The sequence below is a fragment of the Cheilinus undulatus genome, linkage group 21 (assembly GCF_018320785.1).
Source record: "Cheilinus undulatus linkage group 21, ASM1832078v1, whole genome shotgun sequence".
Lineage (NCBI taxonomy): Eukaryota > Metazoa > Chordata > Actinopteri > Labriformes > Labridae > Cheilinus > Cheilinus undulatus.
In genome coordinates this window covers 27,046,045-27,067,138 of record NC_054885.1, presented here as the reverse complement: position 1 = coordinate 27,067,138, position 21,094 = coordinate 27,046,045, and the positions used below count along the sequence as shown (strand labels likewise).

General features: G+C 36.6%; 1 protein-coding gene across 3 annotated transcripts; it reads left to right on the top strand.

Annotated features, from left to right (window-relative positions):
- The first annotated feature begins 2,507 nt into the window (after positions 1–2,507).
- On the top strand, positions 2,508–14,821 carry stxbp2 (syntaxin binding protein 2). 3 transcript variants are annotated; one of them, XM_041778099.1, is made up of 20 exons: positions 2,552–2,567; positions 4,362–4,443; positions 5,042–5,091; positions 5,164–5,245; positions 6,274–6,350; positions 6,456–6,531; positions 6,642–6,745; positions 6,996–7,144; positions 7,225–7,309; positions 8,725–8,855; positions 8,987–9,094; positions 9,398–9,455; positions 9,555–9,620; positions 10,058–10,138; positions 11,755–11,896; positions 12,080–12,186; positions 12,287–12,385; positions 13,083–13,168; positions 13,920–14,080; positions 14,163–14,821. In XM_041778099.1, exons 4-20 carry the CDS (start codon positions 5,182–5,184, stop codon positions 14,240–14,242), a joined length of 1,674 nt encoding a protein of 557 aa, XP_041634033.1. In that variant the 5' UTR covers positions 2,552–2,567; positions 4,362–4,443; positions 5,042–5,091; positions 5,164–5,181; the 3' UTR covers positions 14,243–14,821. The 3 variants fall into 3 exon arrangements, with proteins under 3 accessions (XP_041634031.1, XP_041634032.1, XP_041634033.1); XM_041778097.1 differs by lacking the exon at positions 4,362–4,443 and having other exon boundaries at positions 2,508–2,567; XM_041778098.1 differs by lacking the exon at positions 4,362–4,443 and having other exon boundaries at positions 2,526–2,567; positions 13,923–14,080.
- The last annotated feature ends 6,273 nt before the right edge of the window (positions 14,822–21,094 follow it).

Genomic DNA, 21,094 nt, shown 5'->3' with positions numbered 1-21,094 from the left:
ACACCCTTGGATATTTCCCATGTAAAGTTGTATACATTGCACCAAATATTGCAATAATATAATTACAAAAGACCCAGTTTGTCTTCATCACCAGAACATAAAACGTATTAGCATTTTATTTTAGATACATACTTTTACAAACACTGGAACACTGGTGAAGATATCTTGAATATTTACATGGAAAAATCTCTTAAAATAGTTTGTTTGCTTATGCATTGAAAATATAATCAGATGGCCTTAGTCTGCATGATAATATTCAGGTGTGTTTAAATTCGCATGCATGTTGTGTCATACTTTGAGATTTCCATGTCTGTTGATCACTGTCATTAAAGATTTATTACATGGACTGTGTTCGTTTAAAAGTTCAATATGAATTATCAACACCTTTGTGGCTGTGTGGCAGTCACCTTTGCTAACAAAATATCTTTTTTTCACTCAGGGGAGTTGTTATGTTTTGATATGAGGATGTCTATCAGCTGTGTATTTCATTGTCGTATATCTTAAACTCAAGTTACAGAACCTTCCTTGTTACAAAGACCCAGATTTCACTTGGATTAACATGTGAACAACAGGGCTTGTTTCTGCTATTAAGGACAGATCAATACTTGTGTGCATGATATACTTGTAAAGTTGACATGACAGGATTTTTTAATCACCTGTTAGGTAAATAATAGCAAAGGGACATATGGTGCTTGAGCACTACAGATTTGTCCTCTTTTGTGAATGGCACAAGCATGTGCTGATTGAATTTATTGGTAAAAATGATGCTGCCATAGGTTCTCAAACGTTCAGCCTAAGACCCTCAAAATAACAGTGCCAGACCTGGGGACCCCTTCTGTCTCTGAAAGTGGATAGGGAATAGTGTTCACACAGCCATGAACATTCAAGAATAGCCATGTGCAGTCTTTAATTTTCTAAACATTAGTTTCATTTCAGTAAAAATCTCACCTAATGCCTATAGTTTTGTTTTAAAATGAATCAATTCTATACAGATATTTTGACAATAATGGGTAAAATATAAAAATGTTATTTGTTTTATGGAAGGTATCCTGTGACCCCTTTTAGTTTAACTGACCCCCCCGAAGGGTCCCAGCCTCCCCTTTGGGAACCACTGCCATAGATGGTTGTACATACTGCTTACTTTATTAATTTTGTTTGTATATGTATTTGTATGTGTATATATACAGTGCTTAACAAATTTATTAGACCACCTGTCATATTTGTCTCAAAGACCATCCAGCATCATGAAGTGCTTTAATGCGGACTCTTTCATTTTCAGTGAGCTCTCCACGTTTTACCGTTTTGAACAGGAATGAGGGATTTCAAACTGAATTCACCCAAATTTGAGCTGGCTCACTGGGTTTCTCTGAGAAGTCAGAAATTAATCAAGCATTACATTCAACTACTAAAACTCATTTTTTCTGTTCAGGAATGCAAGTAAATAACTATAATTTGACATATTAATCAAGAAATAATAATGTGCCTTACTATTTTTTCAGTTTTTTTTTGTAAATTAGTAAATTTGAAAATTTGTGGATAGCAATATTAATAATATTTTAGCATTAAAAATATTATTTGGGTTAAAGAGCTTCTACATATTGGTATATTAACCATTGCAGAAACATAAAAAATGATTTTGGTAATTACCAGTGCTGCTAATTTAGGGCAGCTGTGGCATAAACCTTACTTTGGTTAGGGTTAGGGTAGTCTAATGAATTTGTTAAGCACTGTATATATAAATCTTTAGTTGCAAAACCCATGAATATATCCACTGAGGACAATACTGTTTTTTTTTTTTTTTTTTTTTTTTGTTTGTTTGTTTGTTTGTTTGTTTGTTTTTTAAATTAACTTGGTAATTAAATAATTGATAGAAATAAGACCAGGGCTCTTGTTAGCCAGGCGAGTTTTCTCTCAAGTGTAATTACATCTCTGGAAGCGTTACTTGGCTTGTTCAAAAACTCTTAACTCTTGGATGCATCCCCAAACCAACAAACTGTAAAACTTCTCATCCATCAGGATTACGTTTGGCATGGTTTCCCAGTACTCCTCAAATGATACCCCTTGTATATTTGGCCATGCACTAGAGCCAGTTGGAAGTCTCACACCCTGTCTCCTGATGCACTGGCGAGATAGGGTGTCTGTTTATTCCAAAAATGCTAATTGATATTATGGTATTATACGTTTGTTTAGAGGTGACTGGCTCTAAAATGTTTTTCAAAAGAGGTAAAGTATTTATATTTTAACTTATCAAAGCCAATAAAATAAAAAGTCACAGTGATTTTATTTTATTTTTATTTTTATTTTTTTTTTTAACCAGCAACCAACTACGCTTTAAGAATAGATTAATGTGATTAATTTCCCCCTTTCAACATTTGGTGAAACACAACATACTTCAAGAACATCAAAAGAGATCTTGCAATGATCATATTCGACGATGGGGGGCGTTGTTACTCTGTCCAAAATTGTTGGGCTTGACACCATCACTTTAACAACAAGGAAGTGACCGACTAGCCAACAGACTGCTGTCAAGATGGCACCGAGTGGACTAAAAGCGGTGGTAGGGGAAAGTAAGTGACGCATTCGTCGTTTATTTGTTTGCTATCAATTATAAATTAATTAACCAGTGTATTAGCAATACTAAGAATCACTAATACCCCCAGTACATCAATCATTTGTCGGTCAACTTTTAATACAAAACAATACTGGAGACGTCGGTCGACCGACTTCTTCCTGTTCCTTTTTAAAGGCTTACATTACCGACGAAATAAATGTAAAGGGGACATAAATAATGGATTAAAAGAGGCATTTTACTGGTTCAGCAACAGCATCTGCTCTAGCTGTTATAACTAGCATCTGGCAAACGTAACAGAGAAACTTGATGGTATTAAGAGACTGAAAATGTGTCAGTCAAAATTGCTGGCTAACTTTAGCAAGCTAGTTCAGCATCAGGAAGTTCGTGCTCTTCGCATTTACTGAAAAAAGGGTAACATATTGATATAGGTCGAAACTTAACTTCCATCAGATAATATTTTCTGATTACTTTTTATTTTAGCATTTACTTTTGATTCATTAAAATCACAAAATTCCTGTAAGTCCTGAAATATGAGTTTGAATAACGCGAGGTATATTACATAAGTAATTACTACAGAATGTATTAGCATAACTCTGTGAGATTTATTTATTCAGCACTGTATTTATTCATTGACTCATAATACCAAGCATTTCAATTGATGACCAATGTAGGTACTCTAAACAACTTTTTAAAAGCTAAATTTACTTCAAAACTTTCTTCTATATTAAGGATAAGGGGATGCGTGCAAACGTTTATTTGCCCAAAAATAGTTTACTCACAGTCGTCGCGATAAAAAATAATTCCGTTTGTCTACCGTGTACCAGTAATGCAAGGCTTACTTTGCCTGGTTATTTGACATCATTGTGATTTAGCCTATACACATGCACAAGGCTGGGCAATAAGATCTGAATAAGCTGTCAGTGTGGCATGACATGTCTTTTACCGTCATATAATACACTGAAACATTACTACCCCAAAAGTATAAGTTTTAGAAAGTGTTCTGGTCCTTTCATTTGCCACGGCTTGTAATGATGATACATTTAAGAAGCAAAGGAAAGTAATAATAATGTGTGTGTGGTCCAGCTTTGCATAGAAACATAAATGCCATTGCAAGACCTTTGCCAGCCATAGATTTTTTTTACTAGCTCTACAATGTTTTATGGGAAAAATCACGTATATTAGTCACTTTTTCTTGTATATATTCTATCTGAAAATGTGTTTTTCAGTAATTCCTTACATACATAGTGATAACAACTGTGAAGAAAAATGATAAGTGGAAACTTGTGTTTTTCTTCAGAATAAAATGTATGATTATACTTGTGCAATAAAAAATCCAGTGGAATGCAGTCCTATACAAAAGTTAGTATATCAATGAAACTAACAGTGTGTCACTATTTTACTTTATTCCCAAAGCTACTTAATTATCACGCCAGTTGGGTTTTTTTCCTTTCTGTTATTTTTTAAGGGGAGTCACTTGTATAACAAGGAAGCTTATAGAAAAAAATCTAAGGGGTTGGACCATACCTCATTTGTTTTGTCTATGAAGGCATAACTTGCTCTTGTCTGGTCCTCATACCATAAACTCAACAGTTTAACCCAAGGAAGTTGCACCAACTGGATTAGTTGGGTATACTACTGCTAAGTGTGGGTCCGCTTGAATAAGTTTTTCTTTTGAAATTGAGACATACTGCTGATCTCTAAAAGATATAACTCGTTTAACAGAAAGTGCACATTTTAAACAAATCAATAAGTAACAAAATCCTGATCAGTCTCAATCTGTATTTCTTAGCTCTTCTATCACCAAGACCCCATAGGGTCTGTTTAATGACGAGATGTGACACAAATTTCTGACTACTATGAACCTCCACAAGGTATTTAATAAAAATGGATGCAGTTGCATCTGTGACAGACAGAAGATTTATAGTATATCAGTATAGCAAAATCTGACAGTACAACAGAAGTCATCATGTTTGTCTTGTTAAGAGGAGTGTGTTTTTCTAGATTCCATTTCATTTCTGATTTCTCCATGAATTCACGTACCATCACTTTGTTGAGCTTGGTGTTCTCTTTTTGTCAGAAAAAAACTGTGCTGTGTTTACCTGTCACATTGCTGAACAGGCTGAAAAAAAAAAACATTCTTGTTGAGCCCATGTTAGATGTGTTATTCATTTCCACTTACTATGAGACACTAATTTTGAGAATAACTTGAACTATTTTTATCCCAATCACACATTTGAAACTTGCTGAAAGCAGCTCTGCAACCTACTTTTAGGTTCCATCCTTCCAGTTGATCTCCATGTGTCTCATCACTGGTGTTTGATATATTGCTACTAATATCGTCTTTGGAATTGCCACATATGCATTCTCTAAAACACTGAAATTTGTTTCTAGCTATAATGAACTCTTGTGGAGGAAAAAATTTTTCTGTTAACACATTAACATACCTTTTCATCTTTTTTTTTTCCCCAGAGATCCTTAATGGGGTAATCAAAAGTGTAAAGAAGGATGGAGAGTGGAAGGTAATAGTTGCTCTGTAAAATCTGAGAATCTCTCTGGAGCTAAATTATGAATCAGGTTTCTCTGTTTTTCAGGTGCTTATTGTGGATCACATGAGTATGCGGATTCTGTCCTCTTGCTGCAAGATGTCAGATATTTTGGCAGAGGGAGTGACCAGTAAGTTTCAAATAACTGGTGGCATTGCATTCTATGATCTGGTGTACATGCTGTACACTCAAGAGATAAAACTGAAAAAGAAACCAGATTTCAGTTCTTTTTTTTTTTTTTTTTTTTTAATTTGCCAGTCTCTTCAAACAGTTAAGATAGAGCAATTAGGGGATATTCATAGTAAAGGATTAGAGCAAGGTTCTCATAACAATTAGGAGATGTTTTTCAAGCCTAATGCAAAATTCTCATTTTCAGCCAAACAATGCCTAAAAGCTGTTACCTAAGTTGGCTATGATACCAAAATGACAGTGATATTGTTAATATAGCCATCTCGCTCAAACATTGTCTAAAAACATTGAAATTTACACCTGAAGTCTTTTATACCAGCCTTATTAAAACAAGAATCAAATGAAAGCTTAATATTCTGTCCTTTCATGAGTCAAAGGTTATCTACTCAAGCTTTTGTCAGTCATCCTGCAGTGTTGTTCAAGATATAGAATAGGGTCTTCTCTCTCCATGGAGTTTCATTTTACTTTAATATCTAGATCATGGCTCTATACTAAATAAAATCAATATTTGACATTACATTTTGATCTGGACATTATGTTGCCTATTGCTGTGATTTTGGCATGATCACAGTATTTTTATTTGGAAAAAACAGTGTACTAATTTTGAAGCCTTTTTTGTCCACCATATTAGTTTTCCCTTAGATTCTATCATCATCTGAAGGCTCTATAAAAATCGATGTACTTAGTACTTAGATGTCATTTGCCTGCATTACACTGAACACTTCTATCATTTGTCAGTCATCTTTTGAGATATGTTTCCCATTGAACAGTATTTAAATGTTGTCATATTGAAAACCAAACAGCGGTTTCCATAGAAAGATAGAGCATATTGTAAAGTGTTGTAATTAACCGATTAGAATCAAGTGGTTAGTCAAGAAAGAAATGGCTTTATCTGAAGTTTCATGTTATATCAATGAAGAGATATTGGTTGCATTGTGTTGAAAGGTCCTTTGATTCTTTCTTTTTCAGTTGTGGAGGACATCAATAAACGAAGGGAGCCCATCTCAAGCTTGGAAGCCATTTATTTGATTTCACCTGTGGAGAAAGTTAGCCATTGCCTTTTCCTCAGAGTTCCTTCTGTAATTATTAAAAACAGTCTGTACTGATTTATTATATCACCCCTTATACTCTATCTTTTGTCTCTTATATAGTCTGTTCATGCTCTCATCAACGACTTCAAAGATTCTGCCTTTACTTATAAAGCAGCACACATCTTCTTCACCAACAGTAAGATTTTCTTAGCATGCGTGTGGGTTTTGTCAAAATGATCAAAGTTTGGATTTTAAAAAATGGAAAATAATTACACAAAGTTATCTTTTTTCTTTATTTTTCCATAGCTTGTCCAGACAGTCTTTTTGCAGAGATTGGAAGATCTAGAGTTGCAAAAGTTGTCAAGACATTAAAAGAGATCAATGTTGCTTTCCTGCCATATGAGTCTCAGGTACTCTACCTCAACCAACCTGTTTTTCAAGTCTATTGTTTCTTGTTGTTTTTGATAACGAAGATCTTGCTGCAATATGTTGAACATTTTGAACAATAAGTTCAGAGGTTTATGAGAACTAAGAGTAAAACAGTAAAGTTCAGGCAGTAAAAAACTGTAACCTTCAGCTCTACAGTGGTGTAATACTTCTTGAAGAGCTGTTTTCTGCATAATGTCCAAGTAACGACAGCAATCTCTTTAACCCCTGCAGGTATTCTCTTTGGATGATCCAACCTCCTTGTACTCCTTCTATAGTTCTAAGCCAAATGAAGGAAAGGACAAAATGATGGAAAATCTGGCAGAGCAGATCGCAACCCTGTGTGATACTCTTAAGGAGTACCCTGCAGTCAGATACCGCAAGTAAGCCATGCCTGACATGAAAATCACATTGTTTTGAAATTCTGTTTTGTGATCTAATTTTATACCTATCTTTGTCCAAGGGGTCCAGAGGAGAATGCTCGACTAGCTGAGGAGGTCTACCAGCGCCTAACTGCTCATAAAGCAGACAACCCAAGCATGGGAGAGGTAAGTTACTGATTTCTGTTTACAGATTCTTCATAAAGTTGTAGAATCTGTATGCAGTTGTCTCAGCTTGTTAAATGCTCTGATATCTGTTCGTATTATGCTTGTAGTCTGCGATGGGTTGACCAATCACATATCAGCAGGCTTTGGGATATGTAGGTAAAACACTCCATGCCAGTCACAACAAACAGGCGGTGCTATCCCTGCTAATGACTTGCCAGTTCCCTTCAGCTGTTTTTTTTTCTGATATCTGTGAATCAAATATCTAAGCTTGAACCACAAGTCTGCTTCACACTGTGGTGAAAGGCAATCGTTTCAATTTTCAGTCTGCAAAAAAACACATGAGCACAAACCTTCACAAAAAAAAGCAAAAAGCAATTTTAACTTGAATTATTACTTTTTATAAATCTGCCCTATGGTGTTGTTTTAGCAAACTTTTTTACCCTTAGTTGTAAATAAAACACATTAAAATTAGTTTATTTTTCACACTTTTACATCTGAAATGACTGAAACTAAAGCCTCTGTAGCATAACTTACTTTTTACCTCTGAACTGAGACTCCAAATGTGAGCTGCATTACTCCTGAATGTCATGGACAAATGTTGCAAAAGTAAATGCCACATTGAAAAGAAAAGCTTGCATGTAAGTCATTTCATGCTAATATTTACCTGTGGTATGGAGAAATTTCTGTCCACTCCCAGAGGCATGCAGTGTCTCTTAGATCATAACAGACAGTGATTACCAATGGGTTTTGAGATTGTTAACTACTTAGATCCCCCTTGAACAATATTTGTTTGCTGTACTATGCTAACAAAAAACTCTTTGGTGTCAAATTATGCACTGAATTCTTATTTTGCTCTTTAATGCTTATCATGCTTATCCTAAGTCTTTGTATGAGAGAATAAGCCTCCTTTGGAATTCTGCTTCTCTTGGTGGTCACAGATTGTGGACCTCTGTGGTTGCTGGGTTTTATTTATATTGATTATTTTTCTCAAGCTTTTGCTGGACCTCTCTCTTCTTCCCTTCTTTTCTGTTTCTTTCTTAGCTGACATTTCCTTCCTCCTGAGATGGGTCTCAACAGGCATGTATGACTGTTCTCTTTTTGTCTCCTTTCACATCTAAGATACATTATCATGCTCTGCTGTCCAGGCAGTCTCTGTATTTTCATAATGCTTCATTCATATTCCAATTTGAAAGTTTTCTGAGGTGTCTCTGAAAAGTGCCTTATACTGCACCCAAAGATGACATGAGGAGGTTATAGCTAAACAGAGCTTACAAAGTTTTGGTTGCATGAAGGGTGTATATTGCATCCTAAAGATCCTAATTTACTTATTAAATGTTTTCCAAATCATCAAAATTTTATTTTTAAATGTATATAGTATTTCATCAGTAGTATTTTTCTCTGTTTATTGCTCTAAGGGTGCAGATAAGGCACAGTCCCAGTTGCTGATTGTTGACCGTGGGTTTGATCCCATCTCGCCCATTCTTCATGAGTTGACCTTGCAGGCAATGGCTTATGACTTGCTAGATATCAAACAAGACATCTACAGGTGAGTACAGGTTTTTGTTTTACATGTACCATAAGTTTTCATTTTCTTTGCCAAGAAATTGTGCTGTCTTTGGAATATTCTTAATATCCCTTTTTTAATGTGCTTGTACTTGTGTGAAAAATTATTTTAAGTTATCAGACAACTGGCATCGGGAATGCAAATGATAGAGAAGTGTTATTGGATGAAGATGATGAGCTCTGGGTTCAGCTTAGACATATGCACATTGCAGATGTCACCAAGTAAGTCTGTTACATCTAAATAAGTAAATAAATCTGTTGTATCCTTAATAAAATTGATCTAACTCTAATCTTTTCCATAATTTTTGTGGTTTCTCTTTTTTTCCCCAAAAAACACACATACACACACAAAAATAGTTGAATAACTTTAAGGACAAATTGTAAGGTTGTTTATTCAAAGTTATAGGCTTTTGGTTTTTTATTTGGATAGTGTAAGGTATTAAAAGATCTAAATCAAACATTACAAACAAAAAAGTGAATTCCCCTCCTCTACAAGTGAATATTAAAGAACAAACTCTGTTGCAGGAAAGTGACAGAGCTACTTCGCACCTTTTGTGAGAGCAAGAGAATGTGCACTGACAATGTGAGTGTTCATTTGTGATACTGAATTCATTTCATCGATGCTTATTAATGTTCATCACTTTTAACATTTACTGTAAAAAATGTTTTTTTTTCATTTTAGGCCAACATTAAAGATCTCTCTCAGATGTTGAAGAAGATGCCACAGTATCAGAAGGAGCTGAGCATGGTAAGTGAGATGCAGAGTAGCAGAACTCAACCTATTTGAATCGTCATCTAATGATCATTTTATTGTTGTAAAAACAATACCAGATAAAGCTAAACAGATCATAATGGTAAAGTTTTATTCCCTCTCCATCAGAGTTCTATATGTGTTACAAAAATAGCTGCTGTTGCTTCACTTGATTCTGTTTCATCATGTCTACATTTTTTTATCAGTACACTGACTTTTCATTATTACGAGAATCTCTTTTTAATTGTATTATTCATCACGGTTTCTCATGTTGTTACAAGAGCTTTACAGTCGTCTTTATAGCTTTGACATAATTTCATAGGTATATATATATATATATATATATGTATGTGTGTGTGTGTGTAAACAGCTGCTGTGTTTTTTACGATAAAATCATTTGTTTATAAAGATTGTTCATTTATTTTCATATACAGTATTCGACTCACCTGCACCTCGCCGAAGCCTGTATGAAGAAATTCAAGGCCTCTCTTGATAAGCTTTGTGAAGTTGAACAGGTCAGTACCCTGGCATTGTACAAGTCAAAGAATTTTATTTACATTTTGCTTCACTGGTTTGACTTATAGCAAAGAGCCTCTTCATTTTAAGAACATGGAGCTTGGATTGGTTTACATGCTGTCAAGGTTCAGTTCATTTAATACACAATGTAATGGGAATGAAATGGTTAAAGGTTCAGTTAAACTGTACATCTGCAGTTGGAGATATAAATAGAAGTGTGATTATGGTCTGTTAATCCTTGAAGAGAAAGGCAACAGTCAATGACCATTAGGCCATTTAATTTTATATTCTCAGAATTTGTCTGCTCATGAATTGTGGGCAAAATAGTCTGTCAGTCTGTTGTTTAAATGTCACAGGGGAAATCCATTGTGTGACTCAGTGACAGTAAGTATCTTAGTGAGGATGTCTGAGATGGACTTTGTCCCACTCATTCAGCACACTGTGACCTCGACATGATGGAGTCTTTATTTATAGCCTCTCTGGAGTGTATTTAAAAGCCAGTGGCATGGTCTGGTGATATTCCATGGAGAATTGTCATAGTAACATTGCATAAGAAGCTTGAGACCGGATGTCAGCATTCATATATCAGCTGAGAAGGAGATGTTATGTCATTACTGAGGGTAAAAGCATTTAATAACACGTATGTGTACTTCTTAGTAATGTAGAAATCCTTCCATCAACAGGAGCCTGGGATAAAGCCACGCTCCAGACCATCGCCAAGCCTCAAAGGGTTGTTTTTATGCCAGACATGCTTTGTCTCTGTGGGGATGTATTCTGCCACATTTAGTGCTGTATCAGATGTAGCACCAGCACACAGGAAATGATAAGCTATGCATAGTTGGGGCTTTATGAGATACAAGTGTTAATGGGGCCTTTTTGTATGAGTGAATCACTCGGCTGCATTAATGGATTGTCAGGATGTCTGAAAGCTGCTTCTTTAATCCAATGGGCATGTTTTGGCTCTAAGATGGACAGTGAGATCCAAACAGCAACAACTCTCTGTCATCTGTCATTTGTTTAAGTGCTCTACATTGTTCAGGCAGCCCAAGACAAATACATGCGTGCAATGTTATAAACAGAATGTTAACTGTATTTCTGTGGGATCCTCTTGCCACTCTCTAGTTTCAGATGTTGATTGGCTCTAACAAGGCTTAGTCTAAATTCATCATAAAGCTTAGCAAGAGTTTTCAGGGAGAACTCACAGTCACGGATTGCATTACAGGGAAATCCCAAATCTACATGGAATTATGGAAGCTCAAGTTAAGTAGCCAACATTTGTCAATATTTTTGGCATAGTTAGTGGAATAAAATGCAACTCTTAAAGCATGCTGTGCAAGCTAGGTCAGTTTAATTTAGTAGGGGCTTGGTTGTATTTACCAAAACACATAAAGATTTTAGGTAGTTTAAGGGACCTGTCAAAATGATAGTGGTCATGAAGTATTCTTAAAACCATAGCACAGTCATAGGAGAGGAGTAGTGTATGAAAAGAAACAAAGTGTAAGTACCATCCTCCTGTGTCAGCTGGCATGAGAGTTAGCTTTCAGCTGATCCAAGTTGTAGTACATGATTTGAATTTCAGTTGCTGTTAATGGTTGACCATTGGTATTTCACACAGGACCTGGCAATGGGAGCAAATGCAGAAGGGGAACCTCTTAGGGATGCAATGAAGAGCATTGTTCCTGTGCTCCTCAACAATGAAACTGAGGCTTACGACAAGATCCGCATCATACTGCTGTATATATTCCACAAGAAAAAAGGTGTGCCATAAAACAATATAACATGTACCTTCCACATATCCGCACATTTGCAGTTATATTCGTATTTGTGTCACCATTGGTTAGATGGATTCACATAACCAGGACCTTTGCCATAGAGTGAAAAGCAGAGCTTTGGATTTATATTTGCCTACAGCATTTTTAATAGTGTGCTTATCCATGAAGGCATCGGGGAGGAGAACCTTGCCAAACTTATTCAGCATGCAAACATTCAAGCAGACAGCAACCTCATCAACAACCTGCAGAACCTGGGCTGTATCATAACAGCTGGGGTAATTTTTTTTATTGCAGTATGGTTGTAGTCTCACATTTATTGTAACATAGACCCTCACTATTTGTCATAACTCACTATTATTTGTTGTTGTTTATTAGGGCCGCAATGCTGGAAACCCCCTTCCAGAGCGAAAGGAGCGCACAGAGAGCACATATCAGCTCTCAAGATGGACACCCACCATCAAGGACATAATGGAGGTATTTAATCGATTTAAGTGTTTATATGTAACTGGCACATATTCTGTTTCATCTTAATATAGTTCAGTGGTTCCCAAAGTGGGCCGTGGGCCATGGGCTGTGGGCCCCCCCTGGGGGGGCGCGGCAAGGCAAACCTAAGCAACACAAGCTGATGACTTCAGTACTACAGAATAGTGGCAGTTCATTGATGTTACCTTAGGTTCAACAATGTTTTTGAGAGCCTTGGCCACACTCTTCCCTTTTGCAACAGCCTACCTGTGTGAGAGAGTTGTTTTTTAAGCTGTTGCTGTGATTGAGACAAAAAAAACAAATCAAAGCTGGACAATGAAAATGGCCTGAGATTGTCACTTGCAGCTGCATCCAAGACTCTGTAGATCTGTAACCAATAGAGCCCACAAAGTCACTGAAGTTATTGCAGGACTTAGAAATCTTAAAGATGTTTGTTAAGTTTGTATTTACTGTTCATCTTCAGAGAGTCAGAATCTTAAAACCAAATTTTTAAGGTTTTATGTTGTGGTAAATTCTTAAACAAAAAAAAAAAAAGAAAAAAAGAGGAATTTGTGTGCAGAAGTTGAAAATGCCCATACAATTTGATATGTAGGGAAGGGTGGGGGGCCCGAAAATGTTTTCATCTGCTAAAGGGGGGCCCGACAAAAAAGTTGGAACCACTGTTATAGTTGATGTTTTTGTATTGCAGAATGCCATAGAGAACAAACTGGACAAAAAACAGTGGCCATACATTGCTGATCCACCTTCTATCAGCACTGCTCCGACTGCAGTAAGGTAGGTACAGACGGTGAAATCATACATCGTATATACTTGCCCTCCCCCTTTCCTGAAGCAACACCATTTTGAACTTGTGTTGTACACATTTAAATGTCAATCCTTGCAACTGAATTAAAGCCAACTTTTTAATAGTTCAGTGGGTTCAGCTATACAGTTTTGATACGAGTTCTGTATAATCGCAATGGGAATATCTATTATGATGATAGCGCTGCTTTTACAAACCAGTCTCATGGACCAGAGATTATTAGTAATCTGTTTAAGATACAATGTTTGTCTGCTTTCTGTTTTGCAAAGTGCAGAATACAAACTGAGTCATCATTAATGTTAACATTAGAACATATCCTGGCTATAGAAAACCAGACATGGCAATTGGAAAAGAAGTTAAATTAATATACTTGTCTCATCTACAGTAGTGGTAAGCAAAAACACTAGCATACATAGTGTTGTACAGACTTGTCTTGCCTTTTGACCAATAATGTGTCCTGCTTTTGTTCAGCGGACTTTTACTTAAATATGTTAAGCTGATAAATTCTAATCAACCATTTGATTCAGACTGAAAATGTACTATATTCTGACTTGTAGATAGGACTTATAAATAGATTTTTATTTATACAGACTATTCAAGAGAAACGTCAAAGAGAAACATTACATACTGTTTGAAACGGCTAAGTACTGTTACGTATAATTTTTAAAGTCACCATAATTATAACCACTTTGTACTCACTTAATGTTTTTTTTTTCTTTATAGCAGTGCACGTTTTGGACACTGGCACAAAAACAAATCCCCAGCAGAATATCGCTCTGGCCCTAGGCTTATCATATTCGTGATTGGTGGGGTGTCACACTCAGAGATGCGCTCTGCCTATGAAGTCACTCGGGCCACTGATGGGAAATGGGAAGTGTTGATCGGTAAGATGTCACTGTAGCCCAAAATATAGCAGCCATGGGGTTTTGCCTTTCACTTTAGTAACTTTCATTTTTTTCTCAACAGGGTCATCTCACATCTTGACTCCAACCAGTTTCCTTAACGACCTGAAGAGTCTGGACCAAGTACCAAATCCTGATTGTTAGTTTAACCCTGGTCAGGGTTAAGTTGTCCATTTGAAATGGTTGTTGGCTGGTCTTCTGTTATAGCATCACTCTTGTTTGAAGTGAAAAATAAAAAAGAACTCTGTTTATATTTGATGTTACCATGGAAGGAAACATTTGTGATTCTGCTTTTGTTTTAGATGTTCTTGATGTTGTTTTGTTGTAAAATGGGTTATGTATACTGCCATGATTTAAACTATTGAGATATTTAATAAGATGTCAGATTTTATGTTGCTATTCTTAAGAGTCTTTTCTAATGATATCACTGGATGTATTTAATTTCCCTAAATTTCTACTATACACTGGATCGTTACACAGAGAAAATGTTATTCTAGTCTAATGTGGATGTATAGGTGTCAATTCTGTGACCTGAAGTTTGTAAGCTTTTATTTCCAGGTACATTCCTTTTTTTGTTTTTGGACAATTCTGTCTCAGACAAAATGGCTCACCTGCTGTCTTATGAAATCTTGCACATTTAGAATTTAATATATTGCTTTGAAAAAGTATGTATTTGTTTCTCTACAAGAATTCCTAATAAAAGAAACATATATTCTCTTTAAATCTTCATGTTCAATTGGTAAGACATTATTTTTTAATGTCATAAATGAATGGCAACTTGAATGCTTTTTCAAATGCACTGATCCTAAAATAGTAGAGTTTTAGCATAAAAAAATTACTAAATAATCAGGATTTTTTTTGACTGTGTCAGTAATAATGCTTGTTACATACTCTTTTGTAGCTTGTCTTTTAAAAGGATTTTTTACCGTTAGGTGTGTAGTCTATAGTAGTTATTGTTCCTGCAGCAATACTTACATTCAAAGGTTAATAAATGTAGCCTTCTAGTATCAGGACTGTGCACTGAAACCATTTTAAAAATGCATTTTTGTAAATGATAAATGGACTTGAGCTTGTATAGCATCATCTGACTACTCAAAGCGCACCTACCCATTCATACCCTTTCACACCATTCACACTGATGGCAGAGGTTGCTAGGGAGAAATGGCCATCAGTTTTAGCTTATCCCATTCCATCACATCCATACCAATTTACACCTCATCAATGAAGTAGTGGGAGCAAACTGGGATCTTTTGCCAATGGACATTGACATGTGGCTGCAGGAGTTGGGGAATGAAACTACAACCTTCTGACTGCAGGACAACCAGCTACCTTCTGAGACACGGTTGCCCCTCATGTCTTTACATCAGACTTTTTTTCAACTAGCTCAATATTTGTTGCTCCACACATTGCTCACAGCGTTGAACAGCCACGATGGCATGCCCCTTACCCAGCCAGCTTCTCATAATAGGGGCTGTGCAGACAGTTACCTGCTGTTGTTGAAACACTAACTTTTAATAAGAAGACCGTACCAACCAACTTCAAAAAATAGTGGTTTATGTCAGTGTTCATAAGTTAAACCCCTTTACCATTCAGAGCTGTCAAGGTTAATTTGTCCCATTGATATAAAATCTTGCATGGAATGTTTTTCTCCACCAGTATCTGACATTTAACCTTCATGGTTGTTTCTTGCTTCTGGGCTAATTCCATGCAAAACAATATTCATAACTTTACTAGTGCATGAATTTTTACACAGTAGTGGTTGTTCTCTTCATTGAACAATTGCAACCTTGTTGGCATATGTCTGTGTACACTTAATACAAACTGTATGAGAGCTGGTAAACAGAAAATAACTTTAAGTACAGTACTGGGTCAGAACATATACACCTACCAGTGAAAAAAGATCATCCCCCTCCATGCAGAGGATTATGTTTTCATCTGGGATTACACATGGTAATATTAAGATCGGCGCACTGGCTGGGGTCTTAATGGTAATGGGTTAATACTCAGGTCTTAACTCTATTTAAAAGCCTTTCACCAAGCCACATAAAACACATTTGGACTACCATCAATCAGGATCATCATTTCCATCGCACATGCAAGTGCTTCATTTGTATTGGTAGTGTTCCCAGTCAGATACAGAGAGTAATTTGTTAAAGAATCTGAATGGCTCACATTTAGTCAAGTTTTCATCTCAGGACCCTTTTTATATATTATTTTGTCATGATGGCAGTCGCTGAAGTGGACCTGAAATCAGAAGCTACCAACACTTCGCTGGTAAGACCAAAGCAACCTAATAGCCTTTCCTCTTCGGATCAATTTGTCAACAAAATGCTGTGATTGCATTGTCTTTCATGTTTAGAGTCCTTGTGTTTCTTTTATGTTAGGTAAATAATGTGTGTGCCATTCTGAGGTATATGTTCTTCCACTAAAGGACCAAAAAGACTATAATATTGTAGGCTTTACAGTAAAATGTATGATTCTCAAGCAATGTTTTCCAGTTCTGTAGCAGCATTTTAATGTAATGTGTTTCAGGATTTTTTCAGGATAACAGTTTAAGGTTATTTGATAGAAATAATTTTACAGTTAAGATGGAACAAAGTATGAAAAATAATATGATGAATAAAAAATGTGAATTAAATTGAATGGTGTGAGCAGCTTGAGTGTTGTCCATAGGTTGTGATAGTAACAGTAAAGTATCTGCATTTTTACTGGCTGATATTCACAGGAAGCCCCAGAACAGGCGCAAATACTCAACATAATGAGTTACTCACAGCGTGGACGAATAGAAGAACAACGTTGTGCCCTTAGTCCTGGTAAAACTGCACAAATCAAAACTACACTTTCAGGGAACTACTTCAGATTCCATCTGTTTTGCATGTGTCTTTTTGTAGATTGCTGATTGCATCCTCCCTGTTTCTAACAGCTTTAAACAGGAAGAAGCAATACCTTGATGACAAACATGCGCCATTACGAGGGTCTAACAACCAGGTACCAGACTTATGATTTGAACTGATCCAGAGCTTACAGATGCTGAGGTCTTTTGGTGAATATAAAACGAAATTGGACTCCTAATGTGACTTTTTTCTTAGGAACTGAGTGCTCATAACCACTACGGCTCAGCACCTCAGATCTCTGTGACACAGAGCACTCCAGATAGGAGCAGGAAGCTTCTATTCACACCAGTAAACCACTTACAGGTTCCTCTTCAGTGTGAACTCTCAAATTCAGTCCAGGTCTGATCTGTTCTACCTTTGATTCCATGATTACAGACTTTTCCACTTACTTGTTTGACTATATGCTGTTCGGCTGTCTTAATAATCCACCTGGTAAATGTTACGCATATTTGTCCCACAGACAGAGTTATCTGAAGAGCAACAGAGGTTTATAAATATGATCAGCCATGGTCAGCGTGGACGTATGGAGGACCAATGTTGCTCTTTGGATCCTTCCAGGAGTGCTCCCTGCACGCCACAACACACAGACAGAAAGATTGCAAGCTCATTAAACTCAGGTGCTTATAAAAACAAACTTATGTAAACAAATATATCTCTCCCAGCCTTACAGAGATATACTTCAAGTAACATTTAACATTTTTCCTGATATAGTTTAAGACACGTTTTTTTTTAAAATCAATGTTGTCAGTAAATGATTTACATTTTCAATTACATACTCTCTGTCACAGGTCAAGATTCTGAAAAGTTCTTTAGCCTCTTAGCCAACAGTCAAGGCCGCCGACTTGATGACCAGCGAGTGTCTCTCCCATCATTGCCAGGATTACAGACTGAAAATGCCACATCTAAAACTGGAAGCGACTCAAGCTACTTGTGTTACATGGTTTCCAAAGTCCAGGTAAGTATATCTCTCTTCATACACATACATGTATCAAAACAGATTCCTCTGTCAATATACTGTACTGATATCAAATCTGACATAAAATGTTAAATCATGTAACAAAGACTGTGCACTCCATGACAAATGTTCCATTTACCTTCTGTCAGTTATGACAACTGGTCCTACGAAACCGGGCTGAGTAAATAGGAAAAGCGCCAGATAATTTAGTATTGCTACTGCAGTTAAGTAAATCCGACATAAGTTAACTCATTTTTACTGTATCTGGAAAAAATCATGTTACAGTTATATTTTCATTCAAACTGATAGCAGAGGATGCAATGGGAGATTTCCTTCTAATTCTATTTCTATGCAACCTCACATTGCCATCAGCCATGCACTGTTCACCTTAAGTGCTCCACATAATGTGACTTTCACGATCTATGGATCAAACCACTAACCCTCGACCGACTCTACCTATAAACCACAGTGGAATTATGCTCATTTATATACACAGAATTATGTTAAATGTATATAACACAACACTTTCATCATTAAACAATTACATTTTTTATGTTGTGTTGTGTGGGGCTTAACAGGGTTGAAAGCTTATAATCACATTTTACATCAACTGATAATTTAATGAATGTTGCATGTATTTCCAGGGTTCTCGAATGGAGGACCAAAGATGCTCTTTACCCCAAATATCTAAAAAGGACATGGATGAGTCTACTTTAAGCCCTCCACGTTCAGCCTCCTTCAGCCCTGGCTCAGACATAGAGCGACTAAAGAATAATGAGAAAACATCCAAAAAACAGGTAAATTAAAGAAACTATCTTTCTTTCAAGCATTTCAACACTTCTTAGACACAAGGCTTGCAATCTGATTGCAAGTTTGTGGTATTCTTTTTATTATGGATTATTTAGCCTCTGACTTAATCATTTTTTGGACCCCTTCTCCTGTCATTGTCAGCAGGGTCAAACTGATGAGCAGCATTGTGTCTTAAATGCTAGTCCACAGTCAAAGCCCAAACACAACTCCAGTGAGAGCAAGAGCACTGTGCCCAAAGGTAAGTATACAGTCTTGTTTGTCATACTTTTATTTACACATTCATGTTGATATGTAATAACTGTATGTTAAGTCACTATTTTATGAGTCATTTTTTCATCTTTGTTCATCAGGTCCAGATTCTGAAAAGTTTTTCAGCCTTTTGGCCAACTCTCAGGGCAGACGACTTGATGACCAGAGAGCATTTCTTCCTTCCTTGCCAGGGATAAAGAATGGAGGAACCGCTCCAAAATTGACTGCTGCAGAGATGGATGCAAACCACTTATGCTACATGGTCTCCAAAGTCCAGGTTTGCCCCACACATAGCAAAGTAGAAAGATTATTAGGAAAAAATAGACAGTTTTTGTCACTTTTTCCCTTCATACAATTTTAAAGTCCCTGTGAAGTGATAAAAAAATCTTTATTTTAGGTCCGTTGTATGACAGGCCACTGTGCTATGAACCACTAGGCCAAATCTCAAGTTTGAAAGCATTTGTAAGTTTATAAAATGAAGCTTTAAAATCATGAATAATGATACAGTAAACTCTGCTCTATGATGGTGTGGGCATGTCCGTTGAAAGACCACTCACAAGAAATACGATCCTTTCAAGCAGAGAGATGGAAGTTGAGGATTAAATTTACTGTTTTCTGGTACAAGTCTACAAAATCACAGCAAATAGCTGAATGTTAACTTTCAATAAAGGCAGTAACATCAACTGACAGCAGACTGACTGATGAACTGCTTGGTGATTTTAGATCATTGCTGCATTTGGGTGGGGCGGGGTAATCCCATCAAGAGTGGTGATTTCATGGGCTGAGACCTTTGCCTTGCTCAAATTTAACCAAGCCAAAATCAAAAATTCAGTCACACATAGATCTCAGTGTTTTCCCATGTTTACAGCAACATCATTCTAACATATTTAGTGTGTTAAGATGCAAAGTTTGGATTTCACTTTACGGGGACTTTAACAGATATAAAAAAGTTTTTAAAAAACTGCCTCTGTCAATCAAAACTTTATCCCACAGGGTTCAAGAATGGATGAGCAGCGATGCTCTGCTCCCAATATCCTCCAAAATCTAAATACCCCTTCAACTCAGCGCAGGGACGATCCCAGTTTAGACAATTCTGGTAAACCTCCCCAGAGGTCTGCCTCCTTTAACATTGTCAAAACTGATCAGCATCAGCAGGTGAGACATCAGTCCTTATTAAGTCATTAAATTGATATAATGAAGCTCATCTTCAGCAGTCTTTTAAGACACTCTTTGATTGTTTGTCCCAGCCTCTGTTTGCATTAGTTGTTTATGGGTTGTAACACTTCTTAATGCTTTTCTAACTCATTTGTTCAGGCTTCTCCAGCCGAGCAGGAGCAGTTCCTTAAAATGATGAATCATGCACAAAGAGGGCGTATGGAAGAGCAACGTTGCTACTTACAACCCAGCCGAAGTACACCAGCAACACCCACACACAATGGAAGTGCTTTAAATAATGTACTCACAGGTTAGAATAACTCACATGACAAGGTCAACTATGTGTTTTCTGTCTCTGAAACATCACAGAAATAACTCTTGACACTCCATAACAGGTGCAGAAGCTGATACATTCTTCAAGATCATTGCCTCCAGTCAGGCCCGACGGCTAGACGATCAGCGTGTTGCCCTTCCTTCCCTGCCAGGGATAAGTGGAAACTCTGAAGGAAAAGGTCATAAAAAAGCTGAAATCCCAGTAAGTAGGATTTGTTTGTGGTTTAGACATAAGAATGTTATCAAGTGGTGCAAAACTTAGATCTATGATACTTCAGTGTCACACTTTGAACAAGTACTATAAATCTCATTCTTGGCCCCCAGGCCCCCCTACTTGACAGCTTCTTAAAAGCTTAAATACAGATATGGCTCCACTTTTTTCTGAGACAAATAAAAATATTTTGGAATGGAAAATTTTGTTTTAACCAAGGAATTTTAACGACAGATCTAAATCACATCAAGTATGGGTGAATACCTGAAATGTCAAATGACTTTTATATTTAATTCTTCTTCAAGGCTTCTCTACCACACATCACAGTGGCTGAAAGTACACCACCAATATTAAGGAAAGACTGTTCCAGACCCCCCACTCAACTCAGC

Bases quoted from the DNA above. Each gene is read 5' to 3' on its own strand.
- stxbp2 (XM_041778097.1), top strand. From the start codon at position 2,531: ATGGCACCGAGTGGACTAAAAGCGGTGGTAGGGGAAA. The intron at 2,568-5,041 runs GTAAGTGACGCA...TTTTTTCCCCAG, and splicing joins AAAAGCGGTGGTAGGGGAAA to AGATCCTTAATGGGGTAATC. The intron at 13,169-13,919 runs GTAGGTACAGAC...TTTTCTTTATAG, and splicing joins ACTGCTCCGACTGCAGTAAG to CAGTGCACGTTTTGGACACT.